We start from the raw sequence: 19,490 nt of genomic DNA on the forward strand, positions 1-19,490 counted from the left end.
GTTAACTTTTCCACAAAATTAATTACTCTTATCATTACTGTATGATTTTCTTAACCCTAACCCTAAACTTAACTCATTTTCTTTCTAGGGGAGATCCCCCACACTGTGGCTGTATTTCATTCCATAGCGCCATACCCAAAAATTTCTTTCTGACAGAAACATTAAGTATAGTACTATTAGTATAATAATAAAAACTAATACATATATTTTTATACCGGATTAAAACAGCTAAACTAGATCTCGAAATAATATATTAAAATATTTCAACAAGATATTCTAGATACAGGTTTTCCATTACAGTGATACATATTTCACAATACATATATGTTCAACTACATACACAACAAACATAGCCCGTGGCTAGTGTTTTTTAAGTTCGGGCTAGTAAGAAACGCAAAACCCCCCTCCTTATTGCTCAATCGTGTTTGTTTTGGGGGTTTTCTTTTTCTCTCGGCTGAAATTTCGTTTAATAAATTTGATTGTGACATTTGTCATCGAATAATATCAACAACGTAATCAGTATATAATAATAATCCACTTGAACTAGGTCTGCAAACTACAGTAACATGCTATCTCTACATCGCCACAGTTACAGCATACATTGTTTACTTTTCCCTTTCAAGTTTCTGGCACAGGAAATAAGTTTAATGACATGCGTGTTTTGATTGGTTGGACACGTCACGTGGTAGTTAATCTCGCACGTATGTTTTAGGCTAAGAACTTGGAAATCACCATTCGCGACGACACGTTAATCTCAATCAAGTAAACCCCAGTCATGCTCAGACCTGTCAACATTTAGTCAAGAGAAAGCAGGAGGTGTGTGTTGAAAAAGCAGGAGATTTTGTCAAAAAACAGGAGATTTTTTAACTGCACACGATTTAACACAACTTTTTAAAAAATACTACAATAAGTTATATGAACACTACATAATGTCATGTATACTTGTCAACCTTAGTTATTGGCATTAAAAAACCCAAAACAACAACAATAAAATTAAAAATTAAAAAAAAATGTTTTAATATATATATATATATATATTAAATTTTGTTTTATTTTTAAATATTATTATAATTTAATACATATTTTTTAAAATAACTCTTTTATCCAAAAATCTTAACACTAACAAATTTAAACATTAATTAGTACATTTACGGTATTACACTTATAGGTTGCATCATCGTTATTTGTGTTTCGTAAAAAGTAGACCCAAGACAAATTTATATAGGCCTAAATCTTATAAATTAATATTCAGTTTTTACTACAATAAGGTACAGTGGTGTGGTACTTATTTAAAATCACCATAACCATGCAATAAACATTGTATTTCCACTAATCATTTCTACTAATCATACGTAAAACCTCATTACTGACATCGTGTAAAATATACCGGAATTTTACCTATTTCCGTGAGTAACGTTATGTCAAACACAAGATTTATTAATCGTAGGAAAATAATCCCTTGTACTCTTGTTACTAACATTTTACTGCACAAACCTACAAATCTAATTGATACAAGTATTGTTTATACAGCTAATTGGTCTTTCTGTCATTTTCCTTTGACATGTGATTTTGACATCGTGTGTATTGATGCATGCATTCGCTGTCTACTCTAGCACTTCCAGCCATAGAACTTTGCGTTATGTAATCCAGTGGGAAGACATTTTACGAGTCAGAGGTGTTATTAGGACTAAATAGGATAGTTTTATATATGGCAACACTGAAGTCAATACACAGCCACGGTAGCTTGAATTTTTTTTATGCTTAGAAAATAACGATTTCCCGGGAGAAACGTTTTTCCCGCAGGAGACTTGATCAAATACCGGGGTTCTCCCGCGGAATCCGGGAGGGTTGACAGGTCTGGTCATGCTTTGAATTTCAGTGTTTGTTTTATTTACCTATTTTTTTCTAATTTAACACTTTGCTGACATGTGGTTATCGGCAATCAGGAAAACAATTTACTTTAATGGTAACCGCACACGCAATGACTCTGCTTGGCCTATTACGTGTAGTGGTCTGGATAATGCGTCACAGCTGCCGATACAAGATGATACCTTTTTTGTTCATCAATTAACAACAGATTAGATTAGATGTCGCCGTTATATTCTTTTGATATCGGGATGACACGGGATAATGCCCTGTATTTGAGCAATGGGCATCTTAGCTCAGAACAGGGGAGATAATAAAACAGGTGACGCGTCACTCGTCAGGGTCCAACAAACTCAGACAATAGCTGTATTTTTTTCATTGCTTTGTCATTCTTTGTTATACCACGATCATAACGGACCAAAACCTTATCGGCTCTGTACATGACGTTCCTATACAGCATGGTTCTGCACAGGATGGTCTATAGTATACGCTGCAGTGAACGGTTACCAGTCGTTACCAGTTGACGTTTGTCTACACTTGTACCGAGATATGGGGAAGGGGGGGGGGGGGGGGGGGGGGGGGGGGGGGGGGCAGTAAAATCAATAATAATAAAGAAAATATATGTATATTGTCGATAATAGTATTAAAAAATATATATAGTGATGACGGCTCTGTACAAGACGTTCCTACACAGAGCGGTCTAGTATTTTATATACTAAGATATGGTGGAAAACATTAACAGTAAAGGGAATAAATATATATTTTGTATCATTCCTACACAGGACAGTCTAGTATTTTATATACTTAGATATGGTGGAAAACACATTAACAGTAAAGGGAATAAATATATATTTTGCATATAAAGAAAATATATGTATATATTGGATAATACTCGAAAAATATATATATATATTTAACGTGTGCGTATTAAAAAAGAAATATATAGTGACGACGGCTCTGTACAGGACATTCCTACACAGCACGGTTCTGCATAGGACGTTCTATAGTATACACTGCAGTGAATGGTTACCAGTTGACGTTTGTCTACATGTGTACTGAGATATGAGGGTGGAAGTCAGTAATAATAAAGAAAATATATGTATATTGTGGATAATAATCAATAAAATATATATGTGCATATGTATCATCAACGTCCCTAACTGCGTTATGCTACAAATTCCGTTCACTTTGTTTTCTCGTGCACAGTTCGCGCAATCAACATCCGATTTGTTGTCATCGGCATGTCGTTCATTTATGAGGTTTTTCTTCAGTTCAGGAACATTTTTATAAACAATAAAGTTGAGAAAAGTTAGTATCTAAATACAAAACTTTACAAAACCCTAAAACCATTAATTTTACTAAGTCGTTTTTGTTTATTCCTTAAAATTACCAATATGGGATCCACATGACTCGTAGAAATTGACTTAAAATGGAGAAAGACGAATTAACATGACCTCACACGTGCCAGATCAACAAGGCCAAAGAATTTAATTTTTATGATTTTTAGGACCCCTGTTGTTAGAATTTGTTTTCAATTATTATATTCGATCAGCAAAAGGTATGCTACATTTTTGTGCCTCTATTGTAGTGAATAGTATTCTTAATACATTCATAACAGTTGTAAATAATTTTGAGTATATAAATTTTGTTAATTTAGAATCAATTAATAATTTTTATTTTATTTTACAAACTATGCGCAGGTATGGACGTAATGCCTATCAGTATTGACATCAAGTGTGAGCGATGTGTGTTGGTAAAACGCGGACCGGACCAGAACGCTTGACAAATTGAATTTTTTTTTTTTTTAAATTTGAATAAATTAAGTGTTCGGCAACTGTGCATAATTAAGAAACATGTATTTTTTCATGTAGTTGTCTTAAAAATGGAAAATGATGAACTGCACATGCGCATTACAATACTTTTTGCAAATGCATGCGCCTGAATGCAGTTAGAAACGTCACACTTTTTCCTGTTTTCTCTAGGGTGTTTCACTTTGTTTACTAGAATTGATTTGTTTTACATCCAAATTGTTGATTTTTTACGTTAAATGATTAAAATCTATTTTGTTTCACGTATCGTAGCTGAAAAATGTAGAATAATATTTCCGTAAATCTCGTATTCGTGTTTTTGTTGTTAGGTAAACGCAGTTTGGGACGTCGATGGTATAACGTGTGCATGTGTAGTATTAAAAAAAATATATATATAGTGATGACGGCTCTATACAGGACGTTCCTACACAGGGCGGTCTAGTATTTTATATACTTAGATATCGTGGAAAAGACATTAACAGTAAAAGTAATAAATATATATTTTGTATAATACTCAATGCGTTCGTGTTGACACTGTATAAAAACGTGTGCATGGGTACACTTTGCCGCATAAAAACTCAACTTTGCCACCCAATTTTTTTATTATGTACTTTTCCCAATTAGATAGACATTAAGAAAAATGCAACAAAACACATTCTGATATTTAAAATATTACTTTACTGTTAAAACAAACTCAGTCACTCAGTTGGTCGCTTATAACCTGAAGCCAGTCAGAGACAAACCAGATTTCTGGGACCCTGTCGATCGTCGCGCCATCTGGAAGAGTTATCTCCACCTGTTTCAGCTAAGCCGCTCATTGGCATCACCGTTCCTGGCGACATAAATAGTAGGACCCTAAATGTATGACCCACTACCGAATACACTGAACCATCTATTACCGTGTGTCACACTGCCGTACCCTCATTTAAATTCAATTCTTTTGATAGTGGGTTTAGATATCAACCATGAGTTTGCTCAATTATTTTTCCACGGGGGGAGGGCAAAAGCGAAAACGGAACAATGACAGTGGATCACACTTGACAAAAAACCAAACGTACAACATGACAAAAAACTGAAAGTTACAACATGATTTAAGTGTTTGTTTTATTTTACTGTTATACTTGTAAATGTGTAATGTTACAAAAATTATATAAAAATCCAGTTATAATTGATCAGGAATTTGGGCTAGTGCTTTACCTTGGTGGGCTAGTGGTTTTCACAAACCCACTAGCCCTGTGGCTAGTGACTTTTCAAAATATTTGTCATACTCTGATTTAAATAGTCGAATCCACTTATTTGCATATAGGTTTACAGCATAAATTGGTTATTTGCATATTATTATGTTGCACAGAACCTTTTAGTATTAAACCAATCCAAATTATATCGCATAATTGTATAACTTTATAAACATATATATATCAGTTATTTGCATATGAAAACAAAAAACGTCTTTAAATTTTATCATAAAATGTTCCACAAGTCTGTAATTATTTTAAACGAACACTTAGTAGATCTTATTTTTACCTTATTTTGTAATTATTAATAGCTATAACAATCTGACATATCAAAGTTACTTTTGTTTAAAAAAAAAAATCTTCATTTGTGTTAGTTTACTTTTATTAAAAACTCTCTTCATTGGTGTTAGTTTACACTTGTGAAAAATGTCTTCACCGGTGCTGGTATTACATGATTAATGCATAACAAACAACATGTACACGAATGTAAACACGTATCCTTGACAACAAAGTAAGTCATCACACCACGTGACAACTCCAAATAAAAATATTGGAAGTGTAATTTAACATGATGTAATGTTCACCTCTATATTTTATTACAACATTCCTGATGTAATACTGTATGCATGCACTAGACTACACATAAACTATGATACCAAGTTTTTAAAATTACCTAAGTAGTAATTATAATGTATGCAGTTTTATAGACAAAAGTATGTTTGGTCTAGATTTAATGTCATATAACAGCTTTTCCCACTAAGACACCAAATTTTTTATAATATGCTCGGAATCATTAACATTGTAACAATGTTGTTTATGATAAAAAGAATGGTCATTAAATTAATAATTATCACAATGAATTCTACAAGACAGAATGGTTAGGTCTAGTCCAAAATTGATCAAATGGCTGAGGCACATCCCAATTATTATTTTATGCTTAGTGAGTGTTGCAATTTTTTCTCCATGTATACATAATTTAAAGAAAATTTAGTTGTGTGGGTCATGGGTTCAATAAATTCTGAATCAGCCTTTATTACAAAAACAAACTTAACAATACATATGTTCTTAAATAAAACACAACCATGTTTACAAATTACATTTGACTACATGTACACTGTGTGTTAGCGAAATACATGTAAAATTATAATTTACTTAACACACACCCACTTGTCTTACTTGTGTGTCATGAAGATAACCTGGGGAATGCTTGGTAGCAGTTTACATGTGTGTAAGCAACTATATTTACCTCATCACTTCCTTCTTCATCGCGAGCCTTGTCGACAGCTCTCATGAGCATCTTCCGACACTGTGCATCATCAATGTTGTAAAACTCCTGCAGGTCATCATCAGACAGCAACCTAACAAAACAACACAACAAATCATTAAAATCATTGTACATGTATAATGCATTTGTGAATCAATATGTTTTGCCTTTTGTTTAATGAGCACTAAAGCACATTGATTTATTAACCATCAGCTATTTGTGAACATGTGTACGAAGCAATAATTATAATAAATAATTAAAGGGACACACCCTAGTTACGTTTATTTGTTAACCATTACGGCATTGTTTTTCGCTATTAAACCCCATTTTTCACAAATAAAATTGCACTTTACTTACATTTTATTATTTAGAATACACATTTCCATTCATCTGAAGTGCTTTTTGGTAATCCTGATGTTTGTAAAACCACGAAATGTTTTTTTTGTGCATTTTTTCACAAGACGTGTTGTCGAGAAAAAAACGTTAAGCAAGCGAGGTCCAATCTATTTTTAGAGGGGATAGTTCCATTTCAATGTCACAGACGTTGGTATATCACGTGACCGTTATCATTTTGGTTCGGTTTGTTTTCTCGTGCACGGTTCGCGCAATCAACATCCGATTTGTTGTTGTTCATTTGTGAGATTTTTCTTCACAGTTCGTGAACATTTTCAGTAAAAATAAAGTTCAGACAAGTAAGTGTCTCAATACAAAACGTTACAAACCCTTGAAACCAATAATTTTGCTAAGTCTTACGATATCTGGAGAAGGGATATAACCAGGACAGAACAGTTGGAACATGTCCAGGAGAGGTGAAACGAACGCACCCCAAGTCTGTGAAATTTGTCATGACGTAGGCATTGTTGTGCTTCGAGCGACATCTACCGGTGACAATAGAATACTAACTTTCAAAATTATTTCAAGCAATTGGGACATGGGGATTCCCATGGTATTTATCGATATAAAACCTGCTTTTTCACTCCATTTGATAAAAACGTGATCTAAGTGTGTTACAGGTTTGTAGATTAACCAAATTATAATTTATTTTCGCTGGATGGAACTAGGGTGTGCGGCTTTAAAGGGACTATCCTGAGTTTGCTGCACTCTAAGATGTCTTAGACTAACAAAATATTATAACGACTAGTATTACATATTGAATATATATTTTCTTGTTTCGAATATAAGTGTCTGTATATATTAAATTTCTTTCTGATCGTCCTGATATAAATTTGTAATGATAGACCAAATTCGATTTCATATCTCAATAATTCTGTATCTATGAAAAAATATATAGAGTAGGAAATAAAATGAAAGTTTGATCTAGTGCAAACAGTTGCACGTTCAGAAACATGTTTAATATAAAACCACTAATATTTAAAAAAATTTAAATACATTTAACATGCAATTACATTCCGTTAAAAAAAACAAATGTGTTGGTTGACATCATCTTAATGATCACCGAAAACTCAGGACGGTCCCTTGAACAATGATGGTATATATGTAAAATAATGGTGAGCATGCACTCAAGAGTGTTCATTAGTAAGTAGCAGCTGGAGATTGTCAGTGGCTATACTGCTACCACCTACTTTTCAAGCTTACAATGGCACTTTCACTGTGCTCAGAAGATATAGCCAACCTACTTTTCTCAAACAGCCTCCTGTTTTCTAAGATACAAGAGCGTTCTAACTATGTGACTTGTTACATATACTGACTTGTACTAGAAAGCATATATGATAAATCGTACAATGAGAACACCTAAATCATGATATATCTAGATTGATGGTGCATCATGCAGGCAAGCCCTTTACAACTGGGCTACATGTACATCACCCCGACTACATCCAGGTTTGAAATACATAAAAGTAAATATTTAATATATAATCAGTTAATCAGATCCTTTTTTTATCGAGATCAAAATTACCAAGGACCATAAAACCCTGAAAACTTTCTTGAAAAATAAGGGGTTAAGAATTCTTCATAAAATAAGGGCAGTTCTAACAGTTTTCAAATACCATTAAAATATGGACTCCAGAAAAATATTAGTAACAGAAAGCATATCCTGATCATCAAGTAAGATCAGTCTAAAAATTCAATATAGCGGATTACTGCAAGGATCAGTGCCATGTCCAGTGCTCTTTGCCATTTTCATTAATGATAATCCTTTATATATGTTGTATACATAAATCATTAGCTGATTTATGAAATCCGCTGATGGTCTCACACCCACTCATTCTGCGACTGATCTATTTGTACTGCAGAAACTCATTAGTGAAAACTTGTTAGCAGATAGCTGGATGGTGTGGCAAATGCAGAATGATTCTTAATGAAAATAAAACCATTGAAGCATTAATAATTCTTACTCAAAACTCATAAACCAAATAATAGTACATACACATATTAATTAAATTGTCAAAACGAATGATTCATTTATTAACAAACATTTATGAAAGCTTACATGTGCAAATAGTGTCCAAGATAGAATTATGATGACTTAAATGGAGATGTACATGTACTTCATTCAAATATATAATATTAACATTCATGCAGGGGCAAATTAAGCAACAAGTGGAAATTTAATCACACAAACCAAATGGTAAGAAACCATGAATTTTTTTTTTGACAAGTCAGATCAGATGTCAAGATCATGAAGACATTTGATAGAATTCAGCCCTCAACAATGCCTAGGGTCGAGATTTATAGCTCAGTCTGTAGGAGTTTGTTTGTTTTGTTTAACGACATCACTGGAGCACATTGATTAATCATCGACTCTTGGATGTTAAACATTTGGTAATTCTAACTCGTAGTCATCAGAGGATACCCGCTACATTTTTCCATATCCAGCAAGGGATCTTATATACATGTGTATGCACCATCCCACAGACAGGAAAGCACATACCATGGCCTTTATCCAGTTGCGGTGCACTGGTTGGAACACGTAAAATTCCAATCAGCTGAATGGATCCACGAAGGTGGTTCGATCCTGCGATGCAAGCACCTTAAGCGAGCACTCAACCGACTGAGCTAAATCCCGTCCCCTCAATCTGTAGAGTGCTCTACTGAGGTGTTTGCATCATAGGATCGAAACACCTCAGTGCATGGACCCATTCTCTGATTGAAAGAAAGAAATGTTTTATTTAACGACGCACTCAACACATTTTATTTACGGTTATATGGCGTCAGACATATGGTTAAGGACCACACAGATTTTGAGAGTAAACCTGCTGTCGCCACTACATGGGCTACTCTTTCCGATTAGCAGCAAGGGATCTTTTATTTGCACTTCCCACAGGCAGGATAGCACAAACCATGGCCTTTGTTGAACCAGTTATGGATCACTGGTCAGTGCAAGTGGTTTACACCTACCCATTGTGCCTTGTGGAGCACTCACTCAGGGTTTGGAGTCGGTATCTGGATTAAAAATCCCATGCCTTGACTGGGATCCGAGCCCAGTACCTACCAGCCTGTAGACCGATGGCCTAACCACGATGCCACCGAGGCCGGTCCCATTCTCTGATTGGGTTACCCCCATCCCAACCAGTGCACCTCAACTGGTATCAAATTTAATGCTGGTTGTTGTTTTTTAATTATTATTATATTTCTAAACATAAATGTAACCATAATTTGTATATATACATGTATGTGATACGTTCTACCTTTGCTAAATGGGGTTAGTCCAAATCTTCCTACAAATATTATAATCAGGATGTAATATCACATAACAATTATGCATAATTCAAGTAAAACTGCAACTTTTTAAAATTATTATTTTAATACATATAATTATGGAGTTGTGGCCTTATTGAAGTGAACAATTCAGTTACAAAATGTTAATTTTTAAGCTAAATGTAATTTTAAAATATGTAATAAGACTTTTTTTTAAATATACAGGACATCCAGTTGTTTTTATTTTATTTTATTCTTCCACCTGTTGTAACAGCTCAATTAACTCTTCTGCCTACCAAATGTCATCAGCTATCAAGTTCTGCTAACTACAATGTGTGATTTAAAAGATAGAATACAGCTCTAGGTGTTTCCAGTGTCATTTCAGCTTTCTTTGTGCTCAATGTGTTGGCAAGCTTTAGAAAACTGAAGCATGCCAAGCTTGCAGACATAAGCAGTGTTCAACAGAATTTGGCAATTCTTGCTATGTGCTACTGTCGATCTCAATATCCAGTTACCCCAGAACCTTCAAGTGTCCTTTATCTTCCAACAGGAGGTTGCACTACATCAAATCAGTACACATGATGTGTATGTTGCTGGGTGGTTAATGTAAACTCATTTGTGTGTTAGTAGTTAGTAGTGAGTAGCAGAGCTTCTAGATTATAGTAGCCCCACTCCCATAGCTAGTGATATTCAGTGTTGGGCTAGTAAATAACTACTATTGCCATGCCCAAAGGCTAGTGAAAAAAAAGAGAGTCAAATGTTGCAATTAAACTTATTTCGTAAATTTTAATATCCTGCCCTCACCCCAACCCCAAATTTTTGTGTTTGTAATCTCTGTCTCCCTCTTTAGGTGACATATCTGATTATTATATAATTATTTAGTAAAACTGTATTTACTTAAAGTAAAGTAGGGTAGTGAATTTGAAATTGTGGCTAGTACATTTTTAAAATCACTGATCCCATGGCTAGTGGATCTTATAACAATTTTAAAAGCCCTGGAGTAGGTATAATAATATGTTCACGAATAAAACATACAGCAAACATTCTGATAGCTAGGACTGCAGATTCAATTATGTAGCAACTTATTTCCAAAAATTTTTCTGTGAAAAATGCTCATAGATACAAAACATTAAATCACACTTTAGTATTATGTTAAGATAGTTGCTTATATTTCTGTGTTGTATGAAGGGGCAGGATGTAGCCAAGTGGTAGAGCTCGCCTAATATGTCATCAGTCTAGGACCAATCCCCATTAGTTTAAAGAATATTTATTAGCAAATCAAATTTGGGATTGGCCAACATCCCAAGTGCCTATGCCTATCAATCCCCATTGGTGGGCCCATTGGGCTATTTCTTGTTTCAGTCAGTGCACCAAAAGATGGTATGTACTATCCTGTCTGTGGGATGGTGCCTACAAAAGATCTAACATTAGATGAATATGTTGTGATAGAAGAAAATGGCACCAGTCAAATTTTCACACATTCTCAACCTCCTGAACATACCATGCATACTGTTCTCCAGCGATGGCTAAAAAATTTAGTTCTCCACAATAATAATAAACCCTTGCTTTTGGTTATGATCACATGTCTATCAGGTGATTTGTCTTAGGTCTGCAAAATTGGTTAGATAAATTAATGTATTATAGGTTATATTCTCTTGAAACCTGTGATACCACCAATAAAGATGATTTGGTTTGGTATGTGATGTGCATTTTTTCAATCTTCTGTATGTGTTTGATCGATAACATGTCTTATCGAAACACTGTTATCACATCATGCAGACAGCATGCCGGCGAGAATTGTCTAATCATATTCATAAAACTGTCATTAAATGGAGTTTGGTAAATTTATATTGATAGTTGTTATTTTATTATTGGGGGATATGCAGTTGTGAAGAAAAGAAGTTAGACTGCAGATTATTTTGCATGAAATGTTGCATATATATATATACACGGTATGTTAAGTAGGATCAGATTAATGCCTAGATGCCATGCATGTGTGTGTGCATGTATCTCTCTCTCTCTCTCTTTCTCTCTGTTCTGTGTATCTTAGTGTCTTATTATGTTAGTAAATTTTATGTACATCTACATTGAGACACACTAAGACACTGTAAAATGTATCATATATATATACATACGTACATATATATATATATATGACAGTTATATATTACATGTGCAGTGCATACATAACAAATAAGAACAATTGAGCAACTAGTACATGTACTATACATGTATTCTTATTATAAATCTAGAATATATATAAAATATACAAGGTTCTGCTAATTTACTTCTAACCATGAATATCGGTCAATGTTGAGAGAAAAAGAAGTAACATGTATGCAGCCACTGTGAGCAACAGGAATTGATTTGATATTGTGCAACCTTAATTTATGTGCTTGGTCTCCATTTCAGAGTTCTGCTTGTCCGCATGCAGTCTCCTCAAGGAAACTGCTTTTTTTTTTATACTGCAACCCAGCCGTAACTGACAGAAGTAGTTTGCATTCACAATCTATAGCTGGCACATTTGTCAATACTGTGCAAGTGATCAATACTCTTCTTTATCGGATTGCTGTTTCCAACACTGTTCCTGCTTTTTAGAAATTATGTATAAAACAGTTCAAGCATCTGAACAAATACATCTGTACATCGTTTATCATATTGATTTTTGTTACATTGTAACAATCTAACCCTCTCCACAAAAAAGAACAAAAAATATATGACAAAAAGGATCATATATAATTTAGTTATATATTTATTAAGGTGAATTAACCAACATTTAAGGTGACTGTTGCACCAGCTGTTTTTAATATACTGTTCAAAATAAGTAGGGGATATTTCCATTTAAAAAACTAAATAAAAATGTTGTTGAATGAAACAAGGTAACAAAAATCAAAGTGTACAATGTACGTAACATGTAACATAATGTCCCTACCCATCACAACTCAAACACAAAGCCCTTGTTAAAAACAAGAAGCCCATGACGGGATGATATATATACATATATATGTGACTCTGTGAGGGTGTCTCTAGATTCGAATAAAACACTTGGACTGTGTTACATTGCATAAACACCGTGGAAATAACCCTTCTTGTTTGTGACTAAAACACAAAGTACAAACTGACAACATTTAGTAAATTTGCAACAATGTGATATTTTCAATGTCAGAAACATCTCAGTGCTGTGGGCATGAGCTGCAAGTTGGCACCAGCTTTTGATATGTAGCCCATATATTTATTCAGTTATTGTATCACAGGGCTCAAAATAGCAGTCAGTGAAAAGCAGTCCATTTTTCAGACCGGTTTCACCTGTTAAAACCACACAAAAATAGAATTATTTCATAGATGCTATTTATTTCATGATTCTGTTTATAATTTATTCCATAATGCTCTAAAATACATGTAGATCTCAAAGGTCCTAATTTTCAGCAAACTATCCCAAACCGTTCCCTCACCAAGTGCTGTCCGATATCTAGCAAGCCATATGTTTACTTAGCAGGACATACATGAATTTCTTTGTTAATTGTTGCTTTTTTTTTTTTAGGTGGGTCAGTTATGGTGTGGGTGGTATCACCATGACTGCAGGAACCCAACTTCATATTGTTCACAGGAGGATCATGGATAAAACTACTGTGACAACATCCTTCCACCAATCGTCAGATTGGGCGACGTTTTGTTTTTCAGGATGACAACACCCATGTTCACCCTGGTTGACTGTCAAGTGCTGCTGATCTGCAGCTCAGCAAAACATCAACACATTACCATGGCTAGCTCTGAGCCCAGACCTTTCAACTATTGAACACGTACAGAAATTATAGGACATCACAGGGGTGCAGAAAGTACTCTCCCGCTCGCCAATTGTGAGTAAGAATTCTAATGCAACTACCAGTCCGACAAGCAATCTGTCCCAATGGGCAATGTCTTTTTTTTAATACTAATTGTTGTTGTTTATTTGCATCAAATCCATGATTCCGGTCAGGTCAGGTAAAAGGTTTAACGTGCGTATATACCACGAAGGTTTCACACACGCCTGTCCTGGGCTTAATCTCTGGCCTTTGCCAGTGACTAAGTCCAGGACAAGGGGGGGGGGGGGGGGGGGGGGGGGGGGGGGGGGATGAGTTTGAAGTGGGCAGAATTTTGAATAAGTATTTAGTTGTGTCCAGCAACTGCGCGGACCGACTAGTACTAGTAGTAGACACCGAAAATGGGCCGTGTTCTGACTGGCTGAATTTCGATTCCTTCGGGTCTAACTAGAAAAACCTAAATCTACGGAGAATAACTGCACCTATCATCATGTCCGGACTAACAATTTAAACCCAAAAATAAGTTTGACTGCTCGGCCGAAAAGGTTTTAAGGTGATTTGAGCAATTGAACGGGCGCCAAAGTCAAATGCGTTGGACTATTTATAAAAAAATAAACATAAGAATTTTGAAGCTTGATCGAAAACGTTTAAAGTCCAACTAAGCCCAAAAAGGAGGTTACCTGTCCTAGATAAGGTTGGCGTCTACGGGGAGGAGATGACGTACTCTTCGTTGAAGTGGGGCACCAACTTTCTGAAGTTGTGGCCCCATAGGCATTAAGCCAGTGGGAGGTACTGGGCGCCGGCGATGATCTTGATGATCCTGTGGACGGTGTGGTTGTCCATCTCTTTGTAGAGGAACCCCTGTCTGTACAAGCCACCCCGGCGCGAGGTGATGACCAGGACCTGCCCGATTCCCCGTAGATCTCCAGGATGGATGGCGATCTGGTTGCCGTCCGGGAAGGTCTTGAACTCTTCCTCTTGGATCCCGCCTGGCAGTTTGTAGGGATCCGAGACGTCACCAATCACGTACTTAGCGTACTGACTTGATTTTCCGTTTCGCGAGCTGCCATTCGTCCCTGGCGGAAGCGGAAGGCCGCGTCTTGGCTGGTTGGTCCCCCGGGGGGGTCACGGCCTTCCGCTTGGCAACTCCAACGTCGCTGTCGCGGAGTCCCCCGTGGGTGGGGGTCTCGACGCTGATGAGCGACGGGCGAGAACAGGTGATGCAGGCTGTGGTGCACTAGTTAGTTGCTCCTCTTTCTGCCTCTGTACAGTCGGTGCGGTTGGTTGGCGATTCGCCTCCTTCTGCTCCATCTGGATTGGTCGTGGTGGGGGCAGCGATGCAGACGGGACCGCCGCCGGCGGTTGAGCCACCAGCTTTGTCCCCGCCTGAGCTGTCCCTGGCGCACGTTTCTTCTTTCTTGTCCTCTTCCTCTTGGCTGTCGGCGTGTCACCATACACCAAGGTCACGGTTGCCCGTGACCCGGTGTACGTGACGCGGTACTCTAACAGCAAGCCGTAGCTAGCCATCAATGCCCCTAGGTGGGGGGGCAACTCGAGAGCGCACGTTGACACGTCTACCTTCATCGAGAGTTGATTCCGCATCCGCATCCATGATTCCGCATCAGCCATCCCACAATTCCAAGCCATTCAAACAAATGGTTCAGAATCATGACAAAATACACAATAATACTGCGCAAGAGCGACATCCCGGAAGCAGAGATGGTGAAAGGCCAATACTTCCTAGAAATGGCTTGTCTACATCGAAATAAGTATGTTGCCAATAGACTGCATGTTCTGTTAAATACTTGCAGGATATGATTTGAAATGTGTAAATCTATATGACAAATGTTAAAAAGCTTTGTTTACCAGAATATTTCAAAATTTATTGATTTGTTAATCATACATTTCTATCATTTGAAGTGAAGACAGTGTTATATTGTTAAACAATATTGTTCGATATAGGCTGGAAGTGTATTCGAAATGCTGGCAGGCTAGTAAATTATAGTTGGTTCTGGTCTGGCGGGCTAATGAAATATTTTCAATTTCTGCACCCCTGCATCATCAGATGATGTATCTTTATTAATGTTTCATCATGTTCCACATTGATTCAGAAAAATTATTAATCAGTCTTAATTCAAATCATAATATTTCGATATAAAATACTACTAATTCCGGAAATAAAATGTTTAAAGCAAAAAATTAAATTAAAAAAAAAAATGCAATATTATAAAGTAGTTGTGTCATTGTTATGTTAAAATTAAAGCAATGGTTATATTTTTCTGACAATGAATGTGGTTGAGAAATAAATGTTCAACACTTGACTAGTCACTGCAAATGCAGGGCTCGAACTTAACGATGGCACCGACGGCGATATAAATTGCTGTAGGTCGGGAGCATCAATGATGGCAAAATGTTTACATGTGGTGTACATTATCTGCCAGTATACAACATCAATTCGTACATTTAAAATATGTCTACATACAGCAAAATAACCTATCAATCTTATTTATTTGCTGTAAAAGTCTTCTTTTTCTTCTTCAAAATGGGCCGTTTCACCCACGGCAATTTAGTTTTTTAAATTGCTGTGGGAGACAAATTCTTAAGTTTGAGCCCTGCAAAAGGGTGTCTTTGTTTCTGAAATCGGATTACACGCCGTTCCAAAATATTACGACGTCAAACTTCTCATTACTGCTAATAACTGCGTCTCGAGTCAATTTTCAGGAACAAAAAACATCCATTTCACCACCTAAATTAGGGCCTGTGTTAGTAGTAATTAATACAAATTGTGGTTTAGTCATAGAAATTTTACATTTATAAATGTGCAAAACTAGGTTAGTGTTTTGTAAAATTGGCCCCGGAACACTGACACAAGGCCAAGTCACACCTGTACATGTGCTCATGCAGCAGTGTGTGTGTGTCTATATATATATATATATATATATATATATATATATATATATATATTTATATATATATATTTTAAAAACCCCAGACAATAATTATTAAACTCACTTGAATTCCGTCATCGTCATCGTATTCGGGAAGTACTGGACAAAGGACGACAGCTGTTGCCGCTTCATGTATTCTAGAAATGCCACATGATCAAGGTTCTCTGAAGACCTGCCAGCTGATCTGATGGACGAGCCAGAACTCCGACGTCTTGGATGTAATGCACGATCAACAGAAGTTACAATATGCAACTGCTTGTTGATCGGGAAAGACGGCTCTGGAATCACAGAGTCGTGAGTGTCATCACTGAATTCAGCACTTTCCCTCAGACGTCCATCACTCATGCTTCCATCATCACTCAAGTCATCCAAGCGATATTTGTCCAGACTGGTTGATGTGCTGCCTGGAGAAAACTCTGAAGATGACAAGGACATGTCTTCTACATCATCGAACGCATTCTCACGTGACAAGCCGTGCTTCAACAGAATACACGAAGGTTTAAGATATCCGGAACTCTTAGGCGTTGATGACAAATAATCTTTGTCATAGTCATCAGGTCTCTTAAACATATCTTCATTACTCAAGGAAAATCGTACTGGTTTTTCATTGTCCGTGCAGCATGCTAGAGGACTACGAGGCAACGGTAATCTTGTGGTCAATGGTTTAAACAGTTCCACTTTTGGTTCGTCTCTCACAAAGGTACCGAGGCTAAAGCTATGCTCAGCTTCCCTAGCAGTCTGATCAGCTTCTTGTTTTTTCAACTGGACATTTGAATCAGACGCAGGTCTTGGCAATGTTATTGTCGACTTACTGATTTTAGTCTGATCAAAGTTAAACTCTCCTTTATCTTCACATATGGTTTGCAAAGTACCGCCAGGACTTCGAGGACATTCACTTTCTGGACTTACCGCTACTGAACTCAAGATATTAATTTCAGTATTGCCAACGATCAGCTTGTCAACCAGTTGCTTATTCTTAGTTCTGGACTCTGTTGACAAACGTGGACACGCATCTTGCTTCTGAATGCCACCCTCATCATCATGTTTCTTATCAGTGCTACAAACTCTCCCATGCTTTGAAGAACTTCCTTTCTTTAAAGCTGCTTGTTGAAATTTAGCACTCAGAGACTTTCGTGGACTTGCCATTTCAAAAGTATTTTGTTGGTATGACCAACATGTACACTATCTATCACCAAATTGGTAATAAATTTTCCATACTGTATACATGAATATACATCTGTACACTAAATCAGTTATGATTTTTCAGCAGTGTTTGGTATATATATACACATTGTTCACTTGCTCAGGCTATCAGCTATGCCATCAGACAAGTGAATACAAATTCGCAGACAAATTGTTATCCCACAGAATCTCTTACAATCTGTATTAACCAAAATCAATGCCAACATCAAAACTTGGCCCAGTGTGGGTCCATAATTATAATGACCTGCATAACCTGCAGAGCATTATATTCTGGTTCAAATAAAGAAAAAGAATAAAAACACCAGATTGTAGCATTCTTCACCTTTGTTTACTACAGCCGACAAAAGAAAACTGTTTAATTACTTGATATACAACGCTGTGACTCAACAACATTGCTACCACGATCAATCATGATTCAAGGCGCAGCATGGTCATCCGTGATGGGTAGGCCTATAGCTCAATTATGTTTCGCGTAAATGTAGTTCTCACACGTCTACCACTTCCAGAAGGAATTCTGATTAATTATATTTAACAACACAATCTACATTGTGGTTGTGTCTTTTACAAAAAATCGAAAATAAATACGAATAATCAAGGTTCCAAACAAGCACTGCAACTATGATGGTTTGTTGTGACGGCCATTTTCACTATCGTTGTGCCTCCGGTCCGGGACATCACGATTTTAATTGAGCGCTAAGCGATCCCCACAAAACGGACACCAGTAAATCCGATCGGAATTGTTGTGGGTTAAACGAGACTGTCAAACTGTCTAATACAAGTTCTTCGTTATTCTGTAGTGAACTCGACAACTTCGTTCACTAAACAGACTGGACACCACAACTTTGTTTAGTCGTGGAGGGAATTCTGGGTCTAATGTAATTTCCCGGTGTCGTGCGAGTTACTCTCCCTTGATTATTATCCTCGTCTAGGTCTTTTGCCAACTTTTGGTGCGGTGCAGGCGCGGAAAACGAACGCAAGAAAAATTATTTCAATAGAACTTTATCAATAATAGTGATTACATATGAGCCCGTTTTATCATTTATGTGCCCGCATTGCGTCAAAAAAAAGACGAGCACATGAAAAAGGCAATAACATTGAGTTCCCTTGTTTTGCATGCGACGTCATTAATGAAAAACAAATATATTTACCCGATTGTTCAAATGAGCGTGTGATATGTTTTGTAGTTTTATTTTTATTTGTTGTTGTTTTGTTTGGTTGTTTTATGTTGTTGTTTGTTGTAGGTTGTTTGTTGGGGGAGGGGAGGTCTGTTACAGTGCTGTCCGGTGTATCGGCGCACCTAAGCATTCAAGGACCATTTTCTATGTGAACACTGTGAAATACTTAATAAATGGTGTCTCTCACCAATGAAGCAGTGCATAATTTGAAATACACCACAAACTGTTTTATGTCTGTAGTAAATAAACATTTTAAAATGGTGCATAAATATAGGCACCCTCTTGTATCCAAAACGATTTGCATGTCCGGTGATTCGGCGCAGTAGATGTGGATCGTTGACCCCGCTATTTATAAACTGCCCATGACCTCACTTTTAGCCCATAAACGCTACACTATTGTCCCAGATTTTTTTTTTTTTTTTTTTTTTTTTTTTTTTATTGTCCCCAGCTCATTTTGACGATGCCAGGGTTGGGGTGCCCTGATTCATCGCCTCACAGAATATGAATTAGATTATACACGCTAAATGCTGG

General features: G+C 36.5%; 1 protein-coding gene across 2 annotated transcripts in view; it reads right to left on the reverse strand.

The window, feature by feature from the left end:
• Positions 1-18,633, reverse strand: part of LOC121375097 (microtubule-associated serine/threonine-protein kinase 2-like) — a 170,075-nt gene extending 151,442 nt beyond the window's left edge. For both annotated transcript variants that reach the window (XM_041502334.1, XM_041502333.1), the window contains exons 1-2: positions 16,646-18,633; positions 6,156-6,267 (exon numbers count right to left, since the gene is read on the reverse strand). In XM_041502334.1, coding sequence (XP_041358268.1) covers positions 6,156-6,267; positions 16,646-17,727 — 1,194 coding nt within the window. In that variant the 5' untranslated portion in view covers positions 17,728-18,633. The remainder of the gene's footprint in view (positions 1-6,155; positions 6,268-16,645) is intronic.
• Between the last annotated feature and the right edge of the window lie 857 nt (positions 18,634-19,490).

Source organism: Gigantopelta aegis, chromosome 6, assembly GCF_016097555.1.
Source record: "Gigantopelta aegis isolate Gae_Host chromosome 6, Gae_host_genome, whole genome shotgun sequence".
Classification (NCBI taxonomy): Eukaryota; Metazoa; Mollusca; class Gastropoda; order Neomphalida; family Peltospiridae; genus Gigantopelta; species Gigantopelta aegis.